The 20,685-nt window shown below is 43.7% G+C and overlaps 1 protein-coding gene across 1 annotated transcript in view; it reads left to right on the top strand.

Annotated features, from left to right (window-relative positions):
• LOC139570601 (vinculin-like) overlaps nucleotides 1–20,478 on the top strand; it is a 55,000-nt gene extending 34,522 nt beyond the window's left edge. Inside the window, exons 12-23 of the mRNA XM_071392588.1 lie at nucleotides 595–785; nucleotides 1,569–1,768; nucleotides 10,261–10,389; nucleotides 10,518–10,667; nucleotides 10,819–10,927; nucleotides 11,227–11,529; nucleotides 11,623–11,747; nucleotides 11,910–12,110; nucleotides 13,366–13,536; nucleotides 14,418–14,621; nucleotides 14,712–14,816; nucleotides 16,916–20,478. Of these exons, the coding sequence (XP_071248689.1) occupies nucleotides 595–785; nucleotides 1,569–1,768; nucleotides 10,261–10,389; nucleotides 10,518–10,667; nucleotides 10,819–10,927; nucleotides 11,227–11,529; nucleotides 11,623–11,747; nucleotides 11,910–12,110; nucleotides 13,366–13,536; nucleotides 14,418–14,621; nucleotides 14,712–14,816; nucleotides 16,916–17,062 (2,035 nt within the window). The 3' untranslated portion in view covers nucleotides 17,063–20,478. The remainder of the gene's footprint in view (nucleotides 1–594; nucleotides 786–1,568; nucleotides 1,769–10,260; nucleotides 10,390–10,517; nucleotides 10,668–10,818; nucleotides 10,928–11,226; nucleotides 11,530–11,622; nucleotides 11,748–11,909; nucleotides 12,111–13,365; nucleotides 13,537–14,417; nucleotides 14,622–14,711; nucleotides 14,817–16,915) is intronic.
• The last annotated feature ends 207 nt before the right edge of the window (nucleotides 20,479–20,685 follow it).

Raw genomic sequence — 20,685 nt, forward strand, 5'->3', positions numbered from 1 at the left:
CTCTGGAATAAGTTAAATTGCTCTGGGGAGAGCAAACAAAGGATCGTGGCATTGTATGAAGAGACGGAGAAACCCAACAATGCACTTGATTTACGAAGTCGTAATCCTGGTTGTAATGCTGGAAGTTTTGGTGAGTTACCGCCGCTCTAATATCCAATAGTTCTTCCCGGCTGTATGTAATGACACAAAACAATTCCTGAGCTAATAACGTAAATAAGAGCAGAAAAACAAACAAAATACGGCAGAGTTTCCTAAGAGCTAGTCGCGAAGCTGCCATCTCCGTCGGTGCCATCTTCATCCCTCCGCTTGAAGTCCTGACAAAATTCTTCCCAGGGGGCCGATGAGCCTGGTACCGCTATATGTTTTTTCCCTCTATGTAGTTTTTCCTTGCCACTGTGCTTCTGCTTCTGCTAGCTCTTTGTGGTCTTGGACAGACTACTGTAAAGCACTTTGTGACAAAGGCTTAATAAATAAATATGATTGGTTGATATCTCTTTCTTGCCCTCATCCTCTCTCTTCTCCCCCCTCACTCTTTCACTTTGTCTCGGTTTCTCTCCTCTCTCTCCTTCCCTTCTATCTCTCCCTGTATCTCAGGGGTAAAGGGGACAGTCCAGAGGCGCGTGCGCTATGTAAACTCATTGGAGCAGCTCTCCTGACCCTGCAGGCTAAGACCAACAGAGCGGTGGCCAACATGAGACCTGCCAAACCAGCCATCACTCTGCAAGGCAAGATGGAGCAGGCCCTACGCTGGGTCAACAACCCTGGACAGGATGACAGGGGTGTGGGTGAGTGAGGGAGGGAGAAGGGGATGTGGGGAGAGGAGAGTGGAGAGTGGAGAAGGCAGGGGAGAGAAAAGGAGAGGATAATACAGTACAGTGTCCATCTTTATTTTGCACACCCCTATGTGCATGTGTGTTTATGTTGTACTCTGTTTCTGCCATGCTGCCGTCTGAGTGCAGTGTGTGAGCGGCCACAGCACAACTCAGGTAACTACTTTTACAGAGAACTGAACCATAAAGCTGTTATGCTGTACAGAGAGCTCCAAAAGTATTGGGACAGTGACACATTTTTTTTTGTTTTGGCTCTGTACTCCAGCACTTTGGATTTGAAATGATACAATGACTATGAGGTTAACGTGCAGACTGTCAGCTTTAATTTGAAGGTAATTTCATCCATATTGAGTGAACTGTTTAGAAACTACTGCACTTTTTGCACATAGTCCCCCCATTTTAGGGGGGACTATAAACGGTTCAGCCGATATGGATGAAACCCTGAAATGAAAGCTGGAATTCTGCATTTTAACCTCAAAGTCACTGCATCATTTAAAATCCAAAGTGCTGGAGTACAGAGCCAAAACAACTAAATATTTGTCACTGTCCCAATACTTCTGGAGCTCACTGTATATCGTTTTACTATACTAAAGTTGTACTATCATGTCATTAGAGACAAGGCCATGAACTCTGAGTCGCATTAGTGCACACCGTAGCAAAACATTTTGCAATGGGAAATGTTTTGCAACAAAGTCTTTCAAATCCAGTGTGTTACACATGCATTACTCTACCCTCAAGGTCAGGCAGCAATCCGGGGCTTGGTATCGGAGGGCCGCCGGTTGGCTGGAGGGCTGGGGGGGCCGTACCGGCAGGACATGATTGTCCGCTGCGATCGCAACGAGGCGCTGATGACATCACTGGCAGACATAGCGGGGAGGGGAGAGGCCGAAGCCCCGCAGGCTAAAGCTACTGCTTCACAACTACAGGAAAGTCTGAAGGTAACACACACGCAGTGATGGGCAAAGATACAGGTAACTTCCAAAATAAAGGAAACACTTGAGTAAATGAGGGATACAAAGTATATTGAAAGCAGGTGCTTCCACACAGGTGTGGTTCCTGAGTTAATTAAGCAATTAACATCCCATCATGCTTAGGGTCATGTATAAAAATGCTCAGTTGCCCATTATTTTGGCTACCATGCCTAGAATAAGAGATTTCAGTGACTTTGAAAGAGGAGTCTCAAAGGAGCATAGGGTGTTTAAAGTGTGGGTGTGTGTCTCAGTCACCAGATCCCAACCCAATTGAACACTTCTGGGAGATTCTGGAGCGACACTTGAGACCGCTTTTTCCACCACAATCAACAAAACACCAAATTCTGGAGTTTCTTGTGAAAGAATGGTGTTGCATTCCTCCAATAGAGGTCCAAACACTTGCAGAATCTATTCCAAGGCACATTGAAGCTGTTGCAGCCCAAAGCCCTATTAATGTGCTAACCACACCACCCGCATCATCTGTGCAAGTGTTGCAAAATAAATTTACACATACATGTTATTCAATCATTGCACCCACACTGCTCGCCCGCATCAACTAAAATAGAACTTGGTTCTATTTGTGACGCTTGACACCCTGCAAGTCCCGCCTCTCCAATCTCCTGCATATACCCACGTGGGTGATTGAACGATGAATTGAGGTCCACACTCCAGTCCAGTTGTTGGTGGTAATGCACCTTAAAGTTGGATGCCAACCGCCATATAAAGTCCAAAGAAGAAGAAGCCTGATGGAGAGATTACGAACTCGGTTCACCCTTTTATCTGTGGATTAATTGTCAGAGTAGAAGACCTTGTGCATTTCAGGTAAAATAAAAACCAACATTTTCTATCCCAGGACAAATTAGCTAACAACAGCAAGCTAGCTAGCTAAATTGCCATAAATGTTTAATGCTTTTCGACCTGTCCCCCAAATTATTATAGTTGATTAAGAGTTTGTTTTGATATTTCAACCTGCGTGTCCTGATCGCGTCTGGTGTGGGTGGACAAAATCAACATGCACGTGAGCGGTGTGGTCAGCACGTAAGACACTTAATGTTGGTGTTTCCTATATTTTGGCAGTAACCTGTACATCAACATGTATCTTGTTACAAAATACAAAATACCCTGATGTATCAAAATAAACTACAACACTGGTGCCAAAATATTTATTTAATTAAAATGTGTATTTTGTATTTTCAAAATACAGAATATACATTTGCGGGTAGCCTCCTTAAATGAATTATAAAACATTTACACTACTTATGACCCTAGGCTAACACGCTGAACAGTACCAATAGCCCAGACAATTGGCACAGTTCATAGAGTTGTTAGTCTTCAGAGATGTGTGGCCCCCTATTACTCCAAATTTGTATCATTGGTGTCAGAAATTAGATACTGTGCCTCAACATGAGCTCGCAAGAGGTGCAAGTGGAGGAGGAGGAGAAAATGGGTTTGGAAGAAAGTCAAGGAATGGAACTCACTCCCCGAATGAGAGGGAGTGTAACTGATGGCATAGTACGGCATAGACAATAACATAGTGTTTTTGTTTTCAAAGTCAAATTCACTTTTCCCTTTTGGACCAACGTCACTGCATTATTCTCGCTCAGGAAGTGCATCCTTGTGCTTCAACTTTCTTTCAAGCTCCTCCACTCATCCACTGACCACTCTCATGGCCTCACACAATAACGCCATAAGACTTTTGATACCAATTCAGCAAATTTGGGGTGATAGGGGGCCACAAAATGTTGAACCGCTTTTGATATTATTTTTTAAGTATTTTGAGAATTTTGAAAATATTAAAATAGGCTACCATTCTCTGAAGTCTCTTGTTACAAATGACATGGTGATTTTTTTTATTTTCATGCCATTCAAATACAAATGACAAAATAGTAATTGACATATGTTTTATGTCATATACAAAATACTGTCCATCTCTGAAATTACACACACAGACATAACTTGATCAAGTCATCCTCGCTCATCAAAAATGACATTTCTTTTTCTGTCATCATTCTCTATTTCTAGTCTTGGCCAAAAGTTTTGAGAATGACACAAATATTATTTTTCACAGTCTGCTGCCTCAGTTTGTATGATGGCAATTTGCATATACTCCAGTCTGAAGGACAAGTGGATTAACAGGTTCATGTCAAGATCCAAGATGGCAAAGCAGTAAGACGTCATTTTGTCCTCGTATTGTCGTGTCCTGTATATATATATATTTACACCTTTCTTCGCATATCTTTTATATATTTTATTATCCAAGAACTCAACTACAAAAAGCTTTCCTGCAACCCGCCTCACCAATTACAAAAAAAAAGTATTATTTACCTCAAATCTGAAAATCCACAATAGAAGCTAGCCAGAAGCTAGCCAGAAGCTAGCCAGAAGCTAACCAGAAGTTAACCAGAAGCTAGCCAGAAGCTAATCTGAAGCTACCCAGAAGTTAGCCGGTTTACTGGCTAACGTTAGTATTTCAGCGAACCACGTTTTGTGGTCATCAGCTATTCCTTTAGCTCGATAATCTATCGGCACTTTTGTACAACGCGACTCAGACCAGAACATACCAGACCTATTTTTCTCAATATCCCCGGATTTCAACCGCAAGCTCTGGACATTTACACCTTGATTTCGCAAACCGTGTGTCTATTGGCTTACGTCGATCCCGGAGCAAACTTGAATTGTTCCGGAGCTAGCCAGCTGAAGAGTTCCACCAGCAATTCCTGGGCTACAATCACCTATCCGGACCCGTTTTACTGCAAATGCGGAGCCCCACCCGGCCTTCACGACTGACTACCGACGTTATCTGTCCGAGGGAGTTATCCAACTGACACCTCCGTCGCGACGTTACCTGAACGCTCATCTGGGGCCCGCTAATCGTTAGCTGTCTTATCGGCTGCTATCTGAATAAGTATATCGGACAATTTTTCTTGGGTCACTATAACTATATCTATTTTGCCAATTGGATTGATCCCCTCTACCACACGGAACCCCACTAATCTACCGACGGAAACGCACGAGGTGACTAAAAATAGACCTCCATCCTATGCTATCTTGCTACCGATAGCCAGCTACCCGGCCAGCTGTCTGGATCGCCGTGACCCCAACCAACCTCTACTCACTGGACCCTTATGATCACTCGATTAAGCATGCCTCTCCTTAATGTCAATATGCCTTGTCCATTGCTGTTCTGGTTAGTGTTTATTGGCTTATTTCACTGTAGAGCCTCTAGCCCTGCTCACTATACCATATCCAACCTTTCAGTTCCACCACCCACATATGCGATGACATCACCTGGTTTCAATGATGTTTCTAGAGACAATATCTCTCTCATCATCACTCAATACCTAGGTTTACCTCCACTGTATTCACATCCTACCATACCTTTGTCTGTACATTATTCCCTGGAGCTATTTTATCGCCCCCAGAAACTTCCTTTACTCTCTGTTCTAGACGTTCTAGATGACCAATTCTCATAGCTTTTAGCCGTACCCTTATCCTACTCCTCCTCTGTTCCTCTGGTGATGTAGAGGTGAATCCAGGCCCTGCAGTACCTAGCTCCACTCCTATTCCCCAGGCGCTCTCTTTTGATGACTTCTGTAACCGTAATAGCCTTGGTTTCATGCATGTTAACATTAGAAGCCTCCTCCCTAAGTTTGTTTTGTTCACTGCTTTAGCACACTCTGCCAACCCGGATGTTTTAGCCGTGTCTGAATCCTGGCTTAGGAAGACCACTAAAAATTCTGACATTTTCATCCCTAACTACAAGATTTTCAGACAAGATAGAACGGCCAAAGGGGGCGGTGTTGCAATCTACTGCAAAGATTGCCTGCAGAGTTCTGTTTTACTATCCAGGTCTGTTCCCAAACAATTTGAACTTCTACTTTTAAAAATCCACCTCTCTAAAAACAAGTCTCTCACCGTTGCCGCCTGCTATAGACCACCCTCTGCCCCCAGCTGTGCTCTGGACACCATATGTGAACTGATTGCCCCCCATCTATCTTCAGAGCCTAAATTGGAACATGCTTAACACCCCAGCCATCCTACAATCTAAGCTTGATGCCCTCAATCTCACACAAATTATCAATGAACCTACCAGGTACCACCCCAAATCCGTAAACACGGGTACCCTCATAGATATCATCCTAACCAACTTGCCCTCCAAATACACCTCTGCTGTTTTCAACCAAGATCTCAGCGATCACTGCCTCATTGCCTGCATTCGTAATGGGTCAGCGGTAAAACGACCTCCACTCATCACTGTCAAACGCTCCCTGAAACACTTCAGCGAGCAGGCCTTTCTAATCGACCTGGCCGGGGTATCCTGGAAGGATATTGATCTCATCCCGTCAGTAGAGGATGCCTGGTTATTTTTTTTAAATGCCTTCCTCACCATCTTAAATAAGCATGCCCCATTCAAGAAATGTAGAACCAGGAACAGATATAGCCCTTGGTTCTCTCCAAACCTGACTGCCCTTAACCAACACAAAAACATCCTATGGCGTTCTGCATTAGCATCGAACAGCCCCCGTGATATGCAACTTTTCAGGGAAGCTAGAAACCAATATACACAGGCAGTTAGAAAAGCCAAGGCTAGCTTTTTCAAGCAGAAATTTGCTTCCTGCAACACAAACTCAAAAATGTTCTGGGACACTGTAAAGTCCATGGAGAATAAGAACACCTCCTCCCAGCTTCCAACTGCACTGAAGATAGGAAACACTGTCACCACCGACAAATCCACTATAATTGAGAATTTCAATAAGCATTTTTCTACGGCTGGCCATGCTTTCCACCTGGCTACCCCTACCCCGGTCAACAGCACTGCCCTCCCCTCAGCTACTCGCTCAAGCCTTCCCCATTTCTCTTTCTCCCAAATACAGTCAGCTGATGTTCTGAAAGAGCTGCAAAATCTGGACCCTTACAAATTAGCCGGGCTAGATAATCTGGACCCTTTCTTTCTAAAACTATCTGCTGAAATTGTTGCCACCCCTATTACTAGCCTTTTCAACCTCTCTTTCGTGTCGTCTGAGATTCCCAAAGATTGGAAAGCAGCTGCGGTCATCCCCCTCTTCAAAGAGGGGGACACTCTTGACCCAAACAGCTACAGACCTATATCTATCCTACGCTGCCTTTCTAAGGTCTTCGAAAGCCAAGTCAACAAACAGATTACCGACCATTTCGAATCCCACCATACCTTCTCCGCTATGCAATCTGGTTTCAGAGCTGGTCATGGGTGCACCTCAGCCACGCTCAAGGTCATAAACGATATCTTAACCGCCATCGATAAGAAATAATACTGTGCAGCCGTATTCATTGACCTGGCCAAGGCTTTTGACACTGTCAATCACCACATCCTCATCGGCAGACTCGACAGCCTTGGTTTCTCTAATGATTGCCTCGCCTGGTTCACCAACTACTTCTCTGATCGAGTTCAGTGTGTCAAATCGGAGGGTCTGTTGTCCGGGCCTCTGGCAGTCTCTATGGGGGTGCCACAGGGTTCAATTCTTGGACCGACTCTCTTCTCTGTATACATCAATGATGTCGCTCTTGCTGCTGGTGAGTCTCTGATCCACCTCTACACAGACGACACTACTCTGTATACTTCTGGCCCTTCTTTTGACACTGTGTTAACAACCCTCCAGGCGAGCTTCAATGCCATACAACTCTCCTTCCGTGGCCTCCAATTGCTCTTAAATACAAGTAAAACTAAATGCATGCTCTTCAACCGATCGCTGCCTGCACCTGCCCGCCTGTCCAACATCACTACTCTGGACAGCTCTGACTTAGAATATGTGGACAACTACAAATACCTAGGTGTCTGGTTAGACTGTAAACTCTCCTTCCAGACTCACATCAAACATCTCCAATCCAAAGTTAAATCTAGAATTGGCTTCCTATCCCGCAACAAAGCATCCTTCACTCATGCTGCCAAACATACCCTTGTAAAACTGACTATCCTACCAATCCTCGACTTCGGTGATGTCATTTACAAAATAGCCTCCAAAACCCTACTCAATAAATTGGATGCAGTCTATCACAGTGCCATCCGTTTTGTCACCAAAGCCCCATATACTACCCACCATTGCGACCTGTACACTCTCGTTGGCTGTCCCTCGCTTCATACTCGTCGCCAAACCCACTGGCTCCAGGTCATCTACAAGACCCTGCTAGGTAAAGTCCCCCCTTATCTCAGCTCGCTGGTCACCATAGCAGCATCTAACTGTAGCACGCGCTCCAGCAGGTATATCTCTCTGGTCACCCCCAAAACCAATTCTTCCTTTGGCCGCCTCTCCTTCCAGTTCTCTGCTGCCAATGACTGGAACTACAAAAACTACAAAAATCTCTGAAACTGGAAACACTTATCTCCCTCACTAGCTTTAAGCACCAGCTGTCAGAGCAGCTCATAGATTACTGCACCTGTACATAGCCCATCTATAATTTAGCCCAAACAACTACCTCTTTACCTACTGTATTTATTTATTTATTTTGCTCCTTTGCACCCCATTATTTCTATCTCTACTTTGCACATTCTTCCACTGCAAACCAACCATTCCAGTGTTTTTACTTGCTATATTGTATTTACTTCGCCACCATGGCCTTTTTTATATTTTTATTTATTTATATATATATTTTGTTTGCCTTCACCTCCCTTATCTCACCTCACTTGCTCACATTGTATATAGACTTATTTTTCACTGTATTATTGACTGTATGTTTGTTTTACTCCATGTGTAACTATGTGTTGTTGTATGTGTCGAACTGCTTTGTTTTATCTTGGCCAGGTCGCAATTGTATATGAGAACGTGTTCTCAACTTGCCTACCTGGTTAAATAAAGGTGAAATAAATAAATAAAAAATGTTATGAAGAGTGATCAGATGAATTGCAATTAATTGCAAAGTCCCTCTTTGCCATGCAAATGAACTGAATCCCCAAAAACATTTCCACTGCGTTTCAGCCCTGCCACAAAAGGACCAGCTGACATCATGTCAGTGATTCTCTCGTTAACACAGGTGTGAGTGTTGACGAGGACAAGGCTGGAGATCACTCTGTCATGCTGATTGAGTTCGAATAACAGACTGGAAGCTTCAAAAGGAGGGTGGTATTTGGAATCATTGTTCTTCCTCTGTCAGCCTGGTTACCTGCAAGGAAACACGTGCCGTCATTATTGCTTTGCACAAAAAGGGCTTCACAGGCAAGGATATTGCTGCCAGTAAGATTGAACCTAAATCAATCGATTTTATTTTTAAAAAATTAAGTTGAAATCCAATCTCCCCCTTCACTGATTTGCTGCTTATTTGATCTGTTGCAAATGTGTCCTTTATCGGATCCCCAAGAACTTCAAGAAGAGCGGTTCAATTATTGTGAAGAAGGCTTCAGGGCACCCAAGAAAGTCCAGCAAGCGCCAGGACCGTCTCCTAAAGTTGATTCAGATGCGGGATCGGGGCACCACCAGTACAGAGCTTGCTCAGGAATGGAAGCAGGCAGGTGTGAGTGCATCTGCATGCACAGTGAGGTGATGACTTTTGGAGGATGGCCTGGTGTCAAGAAGGGCAGCAAAGAAGCCACTTCTCTCCAGGAAAAACATCAGGGACAGACTGATATTCTGCAAAAGGTACAGGGATTGGACTGCTGAGGACTGGGGTAAAGTCATTTTCTCTGATGAATCCCCTTTCAGATTGTTTGGGGCATCCGGAAAAAAGCTTGTCCGGAGAAGACAAGGTGAGCGCTACCATCAGTCCTGTGTCATGCCAACAGTAAAGCATCCTGAGACATTCATGTTTGTGGTTGCTTCTCAGCCAAGGGAGAGGGCTCACTCACAATTTTGCCTAAGAACACAGTCATGAATAAAGAATGGTACCAACACATCCTCCGAGAGCAACTTCTCCCAACCATCCAGGAACAGTTTGGTGATGAACAATGCCTTTTCCAGCATGATGGAGCACCTTGGCATAAGGCAAAAGTGATAACCAAGTGGCTCGGGGAACAAAACATCAATATTTTGGGTCCATGGCCAGGAAACTCCCCAGACCTTAATCCCATTGAGAACTTGTGGTCAATCCTCAAGAGGCGGGTGGACAAACAAAAATCCACTAATTCGCCGAACTCCGAGCATTGATTATGCAATAATGGGCTGCCATCAGTCAGGATGTGGCCCAGAAGTTAATTGACAGCATTCCAGGGCAGATTGCAGAGGTCTTGAAAAAGAAGGGTCAACACTGCAAATATTGACTCTTTGTAATGACTCTTCATGTAATTGTCAATTAAAGCCTTTGACACTTATGAAATGCTTGTAATTATACTTCAGTATTCCATAGTAACATCTGACAAAAATATCTAAAGACACAGAAGCAGCAAACTTTGTGAAAATGTATAATTGTGTCATTCTCAAAACTTTTGGCCACGACTGTACATTAGACATATAAAACATGTACTGATATAAATATCCATGCTGTATGTCTGTCAGGACTTGAAGGGTCGTATGCAGGAAGTAATGACCCAGGAAGTATCCGATGTGTTCAGTGACACCACCACCCCCATTAAACTACTGGCCGTGTCTGCGACTGCCCCCCCAGAGGCCCCGCACAGAGAGGAGGTACTGTCTGTCTTTCTGTTATATATACTGTCTGTCTCCTTGTCTGTGTGTATGTCTATATATGTATATTTCCTTTCTATAACGTTGTGTAGAAATTAGAGGCTAATTTGTGTGTGTGTATGTTGCAGGTGTTTGATGAGCGTGCTGGTAACTTTGAGGCCCATGCGGGTCGCCTGGGCGCAACAGCGGAGAAGGCGGCGGCCGTGGGATCAGCCAATAAGAACACAGTTGAGGGAATACAGGCTACCGTTAAACACACCAGAGAACTCACTCCACAGGTACGTGTGTGTGTGTGTGTGTGTGTGTGTGTGTGTGTGTGTGTGTGTGTGTGTGTGTGTGTGTGTGTGTGTGTGTGTGTGTGTGTGTGTGTCCACGGACTTAGTCTTTAGATAGACACAACAATGATGTTGATTATGAGTGTGTGTTCAGGTGACCTCCGCAGCTCGTATCCTGTTGAAGAATCCAGGTAACCAGGCGGCCTACGAACACTTTGACACCATGAAGAACCAGTGGATCGACAATGTAGAGAAACTCACTGGTAACACACACACACTCGCATGCATACATATGCAACCACACACACACACACACACACACGTGGACACACACCCAATATTTCTGAAGGCTGTGTACTGTATGTTTCACTCTTCCTCATGTCTCTTTGTGTGTGTGTGTGTGTGTGTGTGTGTGTGTGTGTGTGTGTGTGTGTGTGTGTGTGTGTGTGTGTGTGTGTGTGTGTGTGTGTGTGTGTGTGTGTGTGTGTGTGTGTGTGTGTGTGTGTGTGTGTGTGTGTGTGTGTGCGTGTCTGTCTGTGTGCTTGCATGCGTGTGTGTGCAGGTCTGGTGGATGAAGCCATAGACACCAAGTCTCTGCTGGATGCGTCTGAGGAGGCGATAAAGAAGGACATCGATAAGTGTCGTGTCGCCATAGCAAATGTACAGCCGCAGATGCTAGTTGCCGGGGCGACCAGCATAGCTCGGCGAGCAAATCGCGTACTACTGGTAGCGAAGAGAGAGGTGGAGAACTCAGAGGACCCATGGTTCAGAGAATCAGTGAAACGTGCATCAGATATACTCAGCCACACAATATCACCTATGGTTATAGACGCTAAGGCTGTGGCCGGAAATATACAGTACCCAGGTACTTACACGCACGCACACATATATGCCTTGTTTCTGCCACTTGTATGTACAGAATTTGACTGTAATTCATGCCCATACCTCTCCCACTCAGCCCTTCAGAAGGCATTTTTAGATTCTTGCCTCAGAATTCTGGCTGCTGTTGGGAAGGTCAGAGAAGCCTTCAGCCTCCCGGAACCAGACTTCCCCCCTCCACCCCCAGACCTAGACAAGCTACACGTGAGTACAAACACACACACACACAGTGTTACACAAACTCTTGCACTGTTTCAGCATCAGGCATTGTTAAATACAAGAAAAACAATGCTATCTGGGGCTTAGGTGGGGCCTACATCTCTCCGTCCGTCCGACCGTCTTTCTGTCCGTCTGTGTCCCCTCCAGGTGAGTGATCAGGAGCAGGCCCCCCCTAAGCCCCCCCTACCAGAGGGAGAGGTGCCCCCTCCTCGCCCCCCACCTCCAGAGGAGAAAGAGAGAGACAAAGATGAAGACTTTCCAGAGCAGAAGGCAGGAGAGCTGCTCAGTGAGCCCATGATGGTGGCTGCTAGGCAACTACATGACGAGGCACGCAAGTGGTCCAGCAAGGTTAGCACACACCACACACACGTACATACACACGTACATACACTGCTCTGGTGTTAGGGTGCTAGCCATTAGATTTAGTGCAGCTGTAAGTATGTGCTAGTGTGTATGTGTGTTAGTGCAGGTGTTCATGCATTTCCCAGACAGGAGTAGACCTACTGTATACGGTTTAGCTGTGCTAGTAGGCCCTACCAGTGGTATTACTGTGGTAATAAAGTTCCAGTGGTAATGTAATCTTATTACCAGTGGTAATGTGATTGTACAGGGTTTAGTACAGAGTTTTACTGCAGCTACTGTATTAATATCTAGAGGAAGGATTGGTTATGACAAATAGGAGAGTTATGGAGGGGTTATGGTTATGATAGAGGAGACATGTGGAGTGGTTGGGTATGACAGACGCGGTTCTCTGATGTCCTGTGTGTCTCTACTCTGAGTTGTACAATAAAGGGATTTCTCCAACACGACTGTGTTGCTGAAATATGAAGATCTGGGAGCTGATTCCAATTTCAGACGAAAACTGGAAACTGTCATCTGAGAAAGGTGTCTGCATGCTGTGTCTGTAATCTAACCTTCCAACAAGAGTAGGGTTGCAAAATTCCCTTAACTTTACCACAAATTCTCAGATTTTCCAGAAATTGTAGGATTCCGTATTTCTTGCTTATTCCTTTCTGATTCCGGGAATCTTCCAACCAGGATTTCTGGAAAACCTGGGAATTTTGGGAAAGTTACGGGAATTGTTTAACCCTAAACAGAAGGACTAGAACAGAACAGTCTTACAGAGTCTGGACAAAAACACAATTCTCTCTCTGTCAGAGTCAATATTGGTTTGGTTTCTGTCTACTACACAACATTGAAACAATTATAGAATACTTTTGTACCTGTCTGTACCTGTATCTAAATTAACACTGTAGCCCAGGCTGACTCCCTCTCCCCCTACCACAGCTCTCCTCATTGCTACCTGCCTAGCCCAACTCTTCCTTCCCCTCCTCTCTCCTCCCTGATAGAACTGTCTGCCTCTTCTCCTCTCTTCTTTCCGTTCTCCCCCAGTGGTTGTATCGCTTTTTTCCCTCCATCCTCTCATTCCTCCTCCTCCCGACTGTAGACTTCCTCTTGTCCTTCTCTCCATTCAGTGCCTGTCATACTAACGCTCTACTTTCTACATTCTGCCTCCCCTCTTATCAATCTCCTCGTCCCTCTGCCTCTCTCCTCACCCCTATCACTCCTACATCACTCCCCTCCTCTCCTCACCCACCCCAAGCCTGAGGAAGAGGAGGGTGTAGAGGTAGATGATGAAGACGAGTTTACTGACGGTGAGGATGACTATGAGCCAGAGCTGTTGATGATGCCGTCTAACGGCAATGCCGTAAATCAACCCATCCTAGCCGCCGCACAATCGCTTCATCAGGAGGCGCGCAAGTGGTCCAGCAAGGTACTGGCCACTGCATCCCCTCTGCATCCTGCTGTTGAAAAAGTAACTTACTGTTACTATGGGAACAAGTCATTTACTGGTACTATGGGAACTTGTAATTTACTAGGATTACGTTTTCAGAAAGGTGTAGACTACATCCTGACTGCATCCCATCTGCACCGCTACTATGGAAACTCTCGGCTCTGCATCCTGCTGTAACCATGGGGACATCCAATCAGCTATGGCTGCTGCATTACTCCTGGACACTTAGTTGACACACAGTTGTGTTTACATTGTGTTGTTGGGGTTATGTTAAGGTTGCCTGTGAGGATTGTTGTTGGAATGGCACCTTTGTTGCACCTGCTGGATAAACTGGCTTCTCAAGGCCCTCCCTTGGGTAACTAAGGAGCCAGTTGCTCGGACTCTGCCTTTGTCCAACCTGTGAAGCCAAGGATGACAGCTTCTCAATACTTTCTGGGTGATGTAGTGTTCCTAGCTGCCTGCTGTTGGTAGGATGACACTTCCTGCTTTGCCTGATGATAAATATTAACCTCCACCTGACCACCATCATATGGTATAACCTATCGGCGCTGTATGTGAGTGTGTGTGTGCGTGCGTGCCCGAGTGTTGTAAAACATTCTAAATCAAGCTCAAGAAAACTAACTTTTGGACTACACATTTTCATTACACATGATCGTCAACCATTGAAGATCAATGTCTGAGAACATAAATGTATGAAAGACTATTAACACAGAGGCATGGAGAAGTGGAACGTGAAACACGTCAGATGCATTCAGGAGTACCCCACCCATCCACAATACTAACTCCATCTTTCCCATTGTCCCTCCCCCCAATTTCCCCCCATCACACTAACCCCTCTCCCCTTCCCCCTTCCTCCACAGGGAAATGACATCATTGCGGCAGCCAAGAGGATGGCATTGCTGATGGCTGAGATGTCCCGGTTGGTACGCGGCGGCAGCGGTAATAAGCGGGCTATGATCCAGTGTGCTAAAGACATTGCCAAAGCCTCGGATGAGGTCACCAGGCTGGCCAAAGAGGTGGCCAAGCAGTGTACTGACCGACGCATCAGAACCAACCTGCTGCAGGTACACATACACAAGCACGCACATACAAACACACACCTGCACGCACACTCACTCAGGGGGTGTACTGTAACATGCTGTTTATGTGTCCAGGTTTGTGAGCGTATTCCCACCATCAGTACTCAGCTGAAGATCCTGTCAACAGTCAAAGCCACCATGCTGGGACGAACCAACATCAGCGAGGAGGAGTCTGAACAGGTGAGAGAGAAAATTAAGAAAAAAAATCCTCAGCAATCTACAAACAATACCTCATACTGACAAAACCAAAACAGGTTTTTCAAATGTATTAAAAGTGAAAAACAGAAATACCTTATTTACATAAGTATTCAGACCGTTTGCTATGAAACTTGAAATTGAGCTCAGGTGCATCCTGTTTCCATTGATCATCCTTTGATGTTTCTACAACTTTAATGGAGTCCACCTGTGGAATATTCAATTGATTGGATATGATTTGGAAAGGCACACACACTGTCTATACAAGGTTCCACAGTTGACAGTGCATGTCAGAGCAAAAACCAAGCCATGAAGGAATTGTCCGTAGAGCTCCAAGACAGGATTGTGTCGAGGCACAAATCTGGGGAAGAGTACCAAAAAATGAGAGAAGGACCTTGGTCAGGGAGGTGACCAAGGTGACCAAGGGAGGGAGGTGACCAGGGAGGTGACCAAGAACCCGATGGTCACTCTGACAGAGCTCTAGAGTTCCTCTGTGGAGATGGGAGAACCTTCCAGAAGGACAACTATCTCTGCAGCACTCCACCAATCAGGCCGGAAGCCACTCAGTAAAAGGCAAATAACAGCCCGGAGTTTGCCAAATGGAACCTAAAGAGTCTCAGACCATGAGAAACAAGATTATCTGGTCTGATGTAACCAAGATTCAATCATTTGGCCTGAATGCCAAGCATTATGTCTGGAGGAAACCTGGCACCATCCCTACGGTGAAGCATGGTGGTGGCAGCATCATGCTGTGGGGATGTTTTTCAGCGGCAGGGACTGGGAGACTAGTCAGGATCGAAGGAAATATGAACAGAGCAAAGTACAAACTCCCCAAATACATACCCAAGACTCGAGGCTGTAATTGCTGCTTCAACAAAGTATTGAGTAAAGGGTCTGAATACTTATATAAATGTGATATTAAAAATATATATATATATATATATATAAATGAGCAAACATTTCTAAAAAACGATTTTTGCTATGTAATTATGGGGTATTGTGTGTAGAGGATAAAAACTATTTAATCAATATTAGAATAAAGCTGTAACCTAACAAAATGTGGAAAAAGTCAAGGGGTCTGAATACTTTCTGAAGGCACTGTATATATTTTCAAACCTGTTTCAACTCCCTTACTCCCCCAAAGGCTAGTGTTTAACTTCTCTGCGCTACGGATCCCTTTTACGGGATCATTTTCCTAAACAACCGCTGAATTGCATGGCGCAAATTATTACTAAAAATATTTATAATCATGCAATCACAAGTGAAATATACCAAAACACAGCTTAGCTTGTTGTTAATCCACCTATCGTGTCAGATTTTGAAAATATGCTTTGCAGCGAAAGCAATCAAAGCTTTTGTGAGTGTATCAATCAATGCTACAACAGCTAGCCCCAAATTAGCATGGTCACGAAAGTCAGAAAAGCAATAAAATTAATCGCATACCTTTGATAATCTTCGGATGTTTGCACTCACGAGACTCCCATTTACACAATAAATGTTATTTTTGTTCGATAAATATTACTTTTATAACAAAAAAACGCTTTTTGGGTTGCGCGTATCCGTAAAGTATCCGTAATGTTCGTAGAAACATGTCAAATGTTTTTTATAATCAATCCTCAGGTTGTTTTTAACAAACATAATCGATAATATTTCAACCGGACCGTAACCTATTCAATAAAAGAAAGAAAGAAAGAAAATGGAGAGCTACCCCGCTCATTTTTCAAAATAAAAGCCTGAAACTATGTCTAAAGCCTGGTCACAGCCTGAGGAAGCCATTGGAAAAGGAATCTAGTTGATACCCCTTTAAATTGAAGAAACACCGATTAAAAAATAAAATAAATCACTTACGGGTTAGATTTCCTCAGGTTTTCGCCTGCAGAATCAGTTTTGTTATACTCACAGACAATATTTTGACAGTTTTGGAAACTTTAGAGTGTTTTCTATCCTAATCTGTAAATTATATGCATATTCTACGATCTGGACCTGAGAAATAGTCCGTTTACCTTGGGAACGTTTATTAAAAAAAAAAAAAAATCTGACCCCTAGCGTTAAGAGGTTAACCTCTCTCTCCCTCCAACATCCAGGCTACAGAGATGCTGGTCCATAATGCCCAGAACCTGATGCAGTCAGTTAAGGAGACCGTGAGAGAGGCCGAGGCTGCTTCAATCAAGATCCGCACCGATGCAGGCTTCACCCTGCGCTGGGTCCGCAAGACCCCCTGGTACCAGTAACACACACGGGTGCCAACACACACACACACAAACAAACAGGTGTAGTTTTACGGCATACTCTGTATGTGTAGTTAGTAGAGTACACCTAACGACGTCCCTGTTGAAATAAGTTTGAGTTGTTAGCTCCAAAGTTCAATTTATCCGTTACCATGTTATTATGTAGGACAACAGCTTTAATATATATTTTTAGTATGTTGGGTTTCAAGAGTTTTTTAGCATGAAGAGTTTTTATATTTTCTAACCGTGGTGACTTCTTTTTTTACCTGTCCCATTCTAAATGAATGTCACCGGCCCACTTCAACCACTGGTACACAATGAGTGGGTCCTAAATGGCACCCTATTCCCTATATAGCGCACTACTTTTGACTACAGCCCTATGGGCCCTGATCAAAAGTAGAGCACTACATAGGGATTAGCATGTGACGTACAGTGACAGCTTTGTTTGTATGATGTATGATGTTAATATGATATGAAGTGAGTGATATGCTATTTATTGACTTCTGGAAGCTGCCAGGCTGGCGTGTTGATTGGTGCTCAAGGGATGCTTCCTTTGTTTTTACAGAATTTTATTTGACATGTCACAAACACCACCAAAGACTTTGTTTTACACCACTGTATATGAACATACACTATACACTACCGTTGGAAAGTTTGGTGTCACTTAGAAATGTCCTTATTTTGAAATGAAATTGATCAGAAATACAGTGTATACATTGTTAATGTTTTAAATGACTACTGTAGCTAAAAAAACTGCAGATTTTTTTATGGAATATCTACATAGGCCCATTATCAGAAACCATCACTCCTGTGTTCCAATGGCACGTTGTTAGCTAATCCAAGTTTATCATTTTAAAAAGGCTAATTGATCATTAGAAAACCCTTTTGCAATTATGTAAGCACAGCTGAAAACTTTTGTGCTGATTTAAAGAAGCAATAAAAACTGCCCTTCATTAGACTGGTTGAGTATCTGGAGCATCAGCATGTGTGGGTTTGATTACAGGCTCAAAATGGCTAGAAACAAATAACTTTATTCTGAAACTCGTCAGTCTTATTGCTTAAGGCCAGACTTAAGGACAGTTTTATTGCTTCCTTAATCAGCACAAGTTTTCAGCTGTGCTAACATAATTGCAAAAGGGTTTTCTAATGATCAATTAGCCTTTTTAAAATTATAAACTTGGATTAGCTAACACAACGTGCCATTGGAACACGGGAGTGATGGCTGCTTATAATGGGCCTCTGTACGCCTATGTAGATATTCCACAAGAAAATCTGCCGTTTCCAGCTACAATAGTCATTTACAACATTAAGTGTCTACACTATTTCTGATCCATTTGATGTTATTTTAATGGATAATTTTTTTTTGCTTTTCTTTAAAAAACGAGGACATTTCTAAGTGACTCCAAACTTTTGAACAATAGTGTTTATATACAAAGGTATGTGGACACCCTTTCAAATTAGTGGGTTCGGTTATTTCAGCCACACCCGTTGCTGGCAGGTGTATAAAATCGAGCACACAATCATGCAATCTCTGGTGACAAACAATGGCAGTAGAATGGCCTTACTGAAGAGATCGGTGATTTTAAACGTGGCACCGTCATAGGATGCCACCTTTCCAACAAGTCAGTTAATCAAATTTCTGCCCTGCTAGAGCTGCCACGGTCAACAGTAAGTGCTGCTATTGTGAAGTGGAAACATCTAGGAGCAACAAAGGCTCAATGGTGAAGTGGTAGGCCACACATGCTCACAGAACGGTAACACCGAGTGCAGAAGCGCGTAAAAATTGTCTGTCCCCTTGCAACACTTCCTACCGAGTTCTAAACTTCCTCTGGAAGCATCGTCAGCACAAGAACTGTTCGTCGGGAGTTTCATGAAATGGGTCTCCATGGCCGAGCAGCCGCACACAAGCCTAAAATCACCATGTGCAATGCCAAGTGTCGGCTGGAGTGGTGTAAAGCGTTCCGCCATTGGACTCTGGAGCAGTGGAAATGCGTTCTCTGGAGTGATGAATCACGCTTCACCATCTGGCAGTCTGATGGCCGAATCTGGGTTTGGTGTTTCCCAAGAAAAAGCTACATGCCCCAATGCATAGTATCAACTGTAAAGATTGGTGGAGGAGGAATAATGGTCTGGGGAAGTTTTTCAAGGTTCGGGCTAGGCCCCTTAATTCCAGTGAAGGGAAGTCTTAACGCTACAATATTCAATGACATTCTAGACGATTCTGTGCTTTCAACTTTGTGGCAACAGTTTGAAGGCCCTTTCCTGTTTCAGCATGACAATGCTCCCATGCACAAAGCGAGAAATACAGAAATGGTTTGTCGAGATCGGTGTGGAAGAACTTGACCCCATCGGACACCTTTGGGATGAATTGGAACGCCAACTGCGAGCCAGGCCTAATCACCCAACATCAAGTGCCCGACCTCACTCATGCTCTTGCGGCTGAATGGAAGCAAATCTCCGCAGCAATGTTCCAACATCTAGAGGAAAGCCTTCCCAGAAGAGTGGTGGCTGTTATAGCAGCAAAGGTAGACCAACTCCATATTAATGCCCATGATTTTGGAATGAGATGTTTGATGAGCAGGTGTCCATATACTTTTGGTCATGTAGTGTATGATAGGACTTTCTGACAACCTTAAAAGCACAATTAATGCAGATGTAAAGATCAAGTTAGAAAACACTGAATGTACTCAAGTTTATTAGAACCTTGTTTTCTGGAGTTCAAAAAGACAATGAAATAAGATTGTTTTGCAGTGTGATTGTGACGCTGATTAGATTATTATTTTCTTTATGTTCCATGTAACAGTTGAACTGTTAGTTTGGTACTTTTTCATGAGTGAACACTAAAGCCAATCTTTACAGTTACACATCCCGTCCACCTGCTCTATCAGTGTGAGTGTGTTTGTCTGTGATATATGTTTATGTGTGTGTGTGTGTGCGCATGCGCATGCGAGTATTGGTATTAAGCTGTATTGGCTAAGGCCGGTAAAGCACCACAGTACTGCTTAGGGTAAAGCAGCCTACTAGTTGGGTTTAAGGCTGTCAATACTGTGGTTTATGCTGATACAGTCCAGGTGGCAGTTCTAAAAATCTCGAATTTTATTTTTAGCCAGCAAACTTTCCAAAATTGCTTGAAATAACTTCATGTTTTTGAGAAATGTGACTGTTTATTAAAGTTTGGTGGCTAACTTGATAGTCCCGCTTTCTGGAATACCCCACTTGTTAACAAACTTTATTTATGTTATTATGGTTACATATTGAGCATGTAGTCACTGAGCCCCCTGTCCATGTTTAGGTGCAGTGTTAAGGTGTGTGCACAGGGTTAGGGTGTGTATTCTGTGAATGTACGTATAAAACACTGTCAGACAGCCTGCCAACACATACATTGTGCCTTGGAATAATAAAGAAAACATTAAAATATATTTCGTCTTTCATTTATATATTACATCTACAGTGCCTTCAGAAAGTATTCACATCCCTTGACTTTTTCCACATTTTGTTGTTACAGCCTAAATTTAAAATTGCTAAAATACATTTTGTCACTGGCCTAGACACAATTTCGCATAATGTCAAAATGGAATTAGTGAGATCAAAGTATTGGGACAGTGACAATTTTTTTGTTGTTTTGG

This window comes from Salvelinus alpinus, chromosome 3 (genome assembly GCF_045679555.1).
Source record: "Salvelinus alpinus chromosome 3, SLU_Salpinus.1, whole genome shotgun sequence".
NCBI lineage: Eukaryota > Metazoa > Chordata > Actinopteri > Salmoniformes > Salmonidae > Salvelinus > Salvelinus alpinus.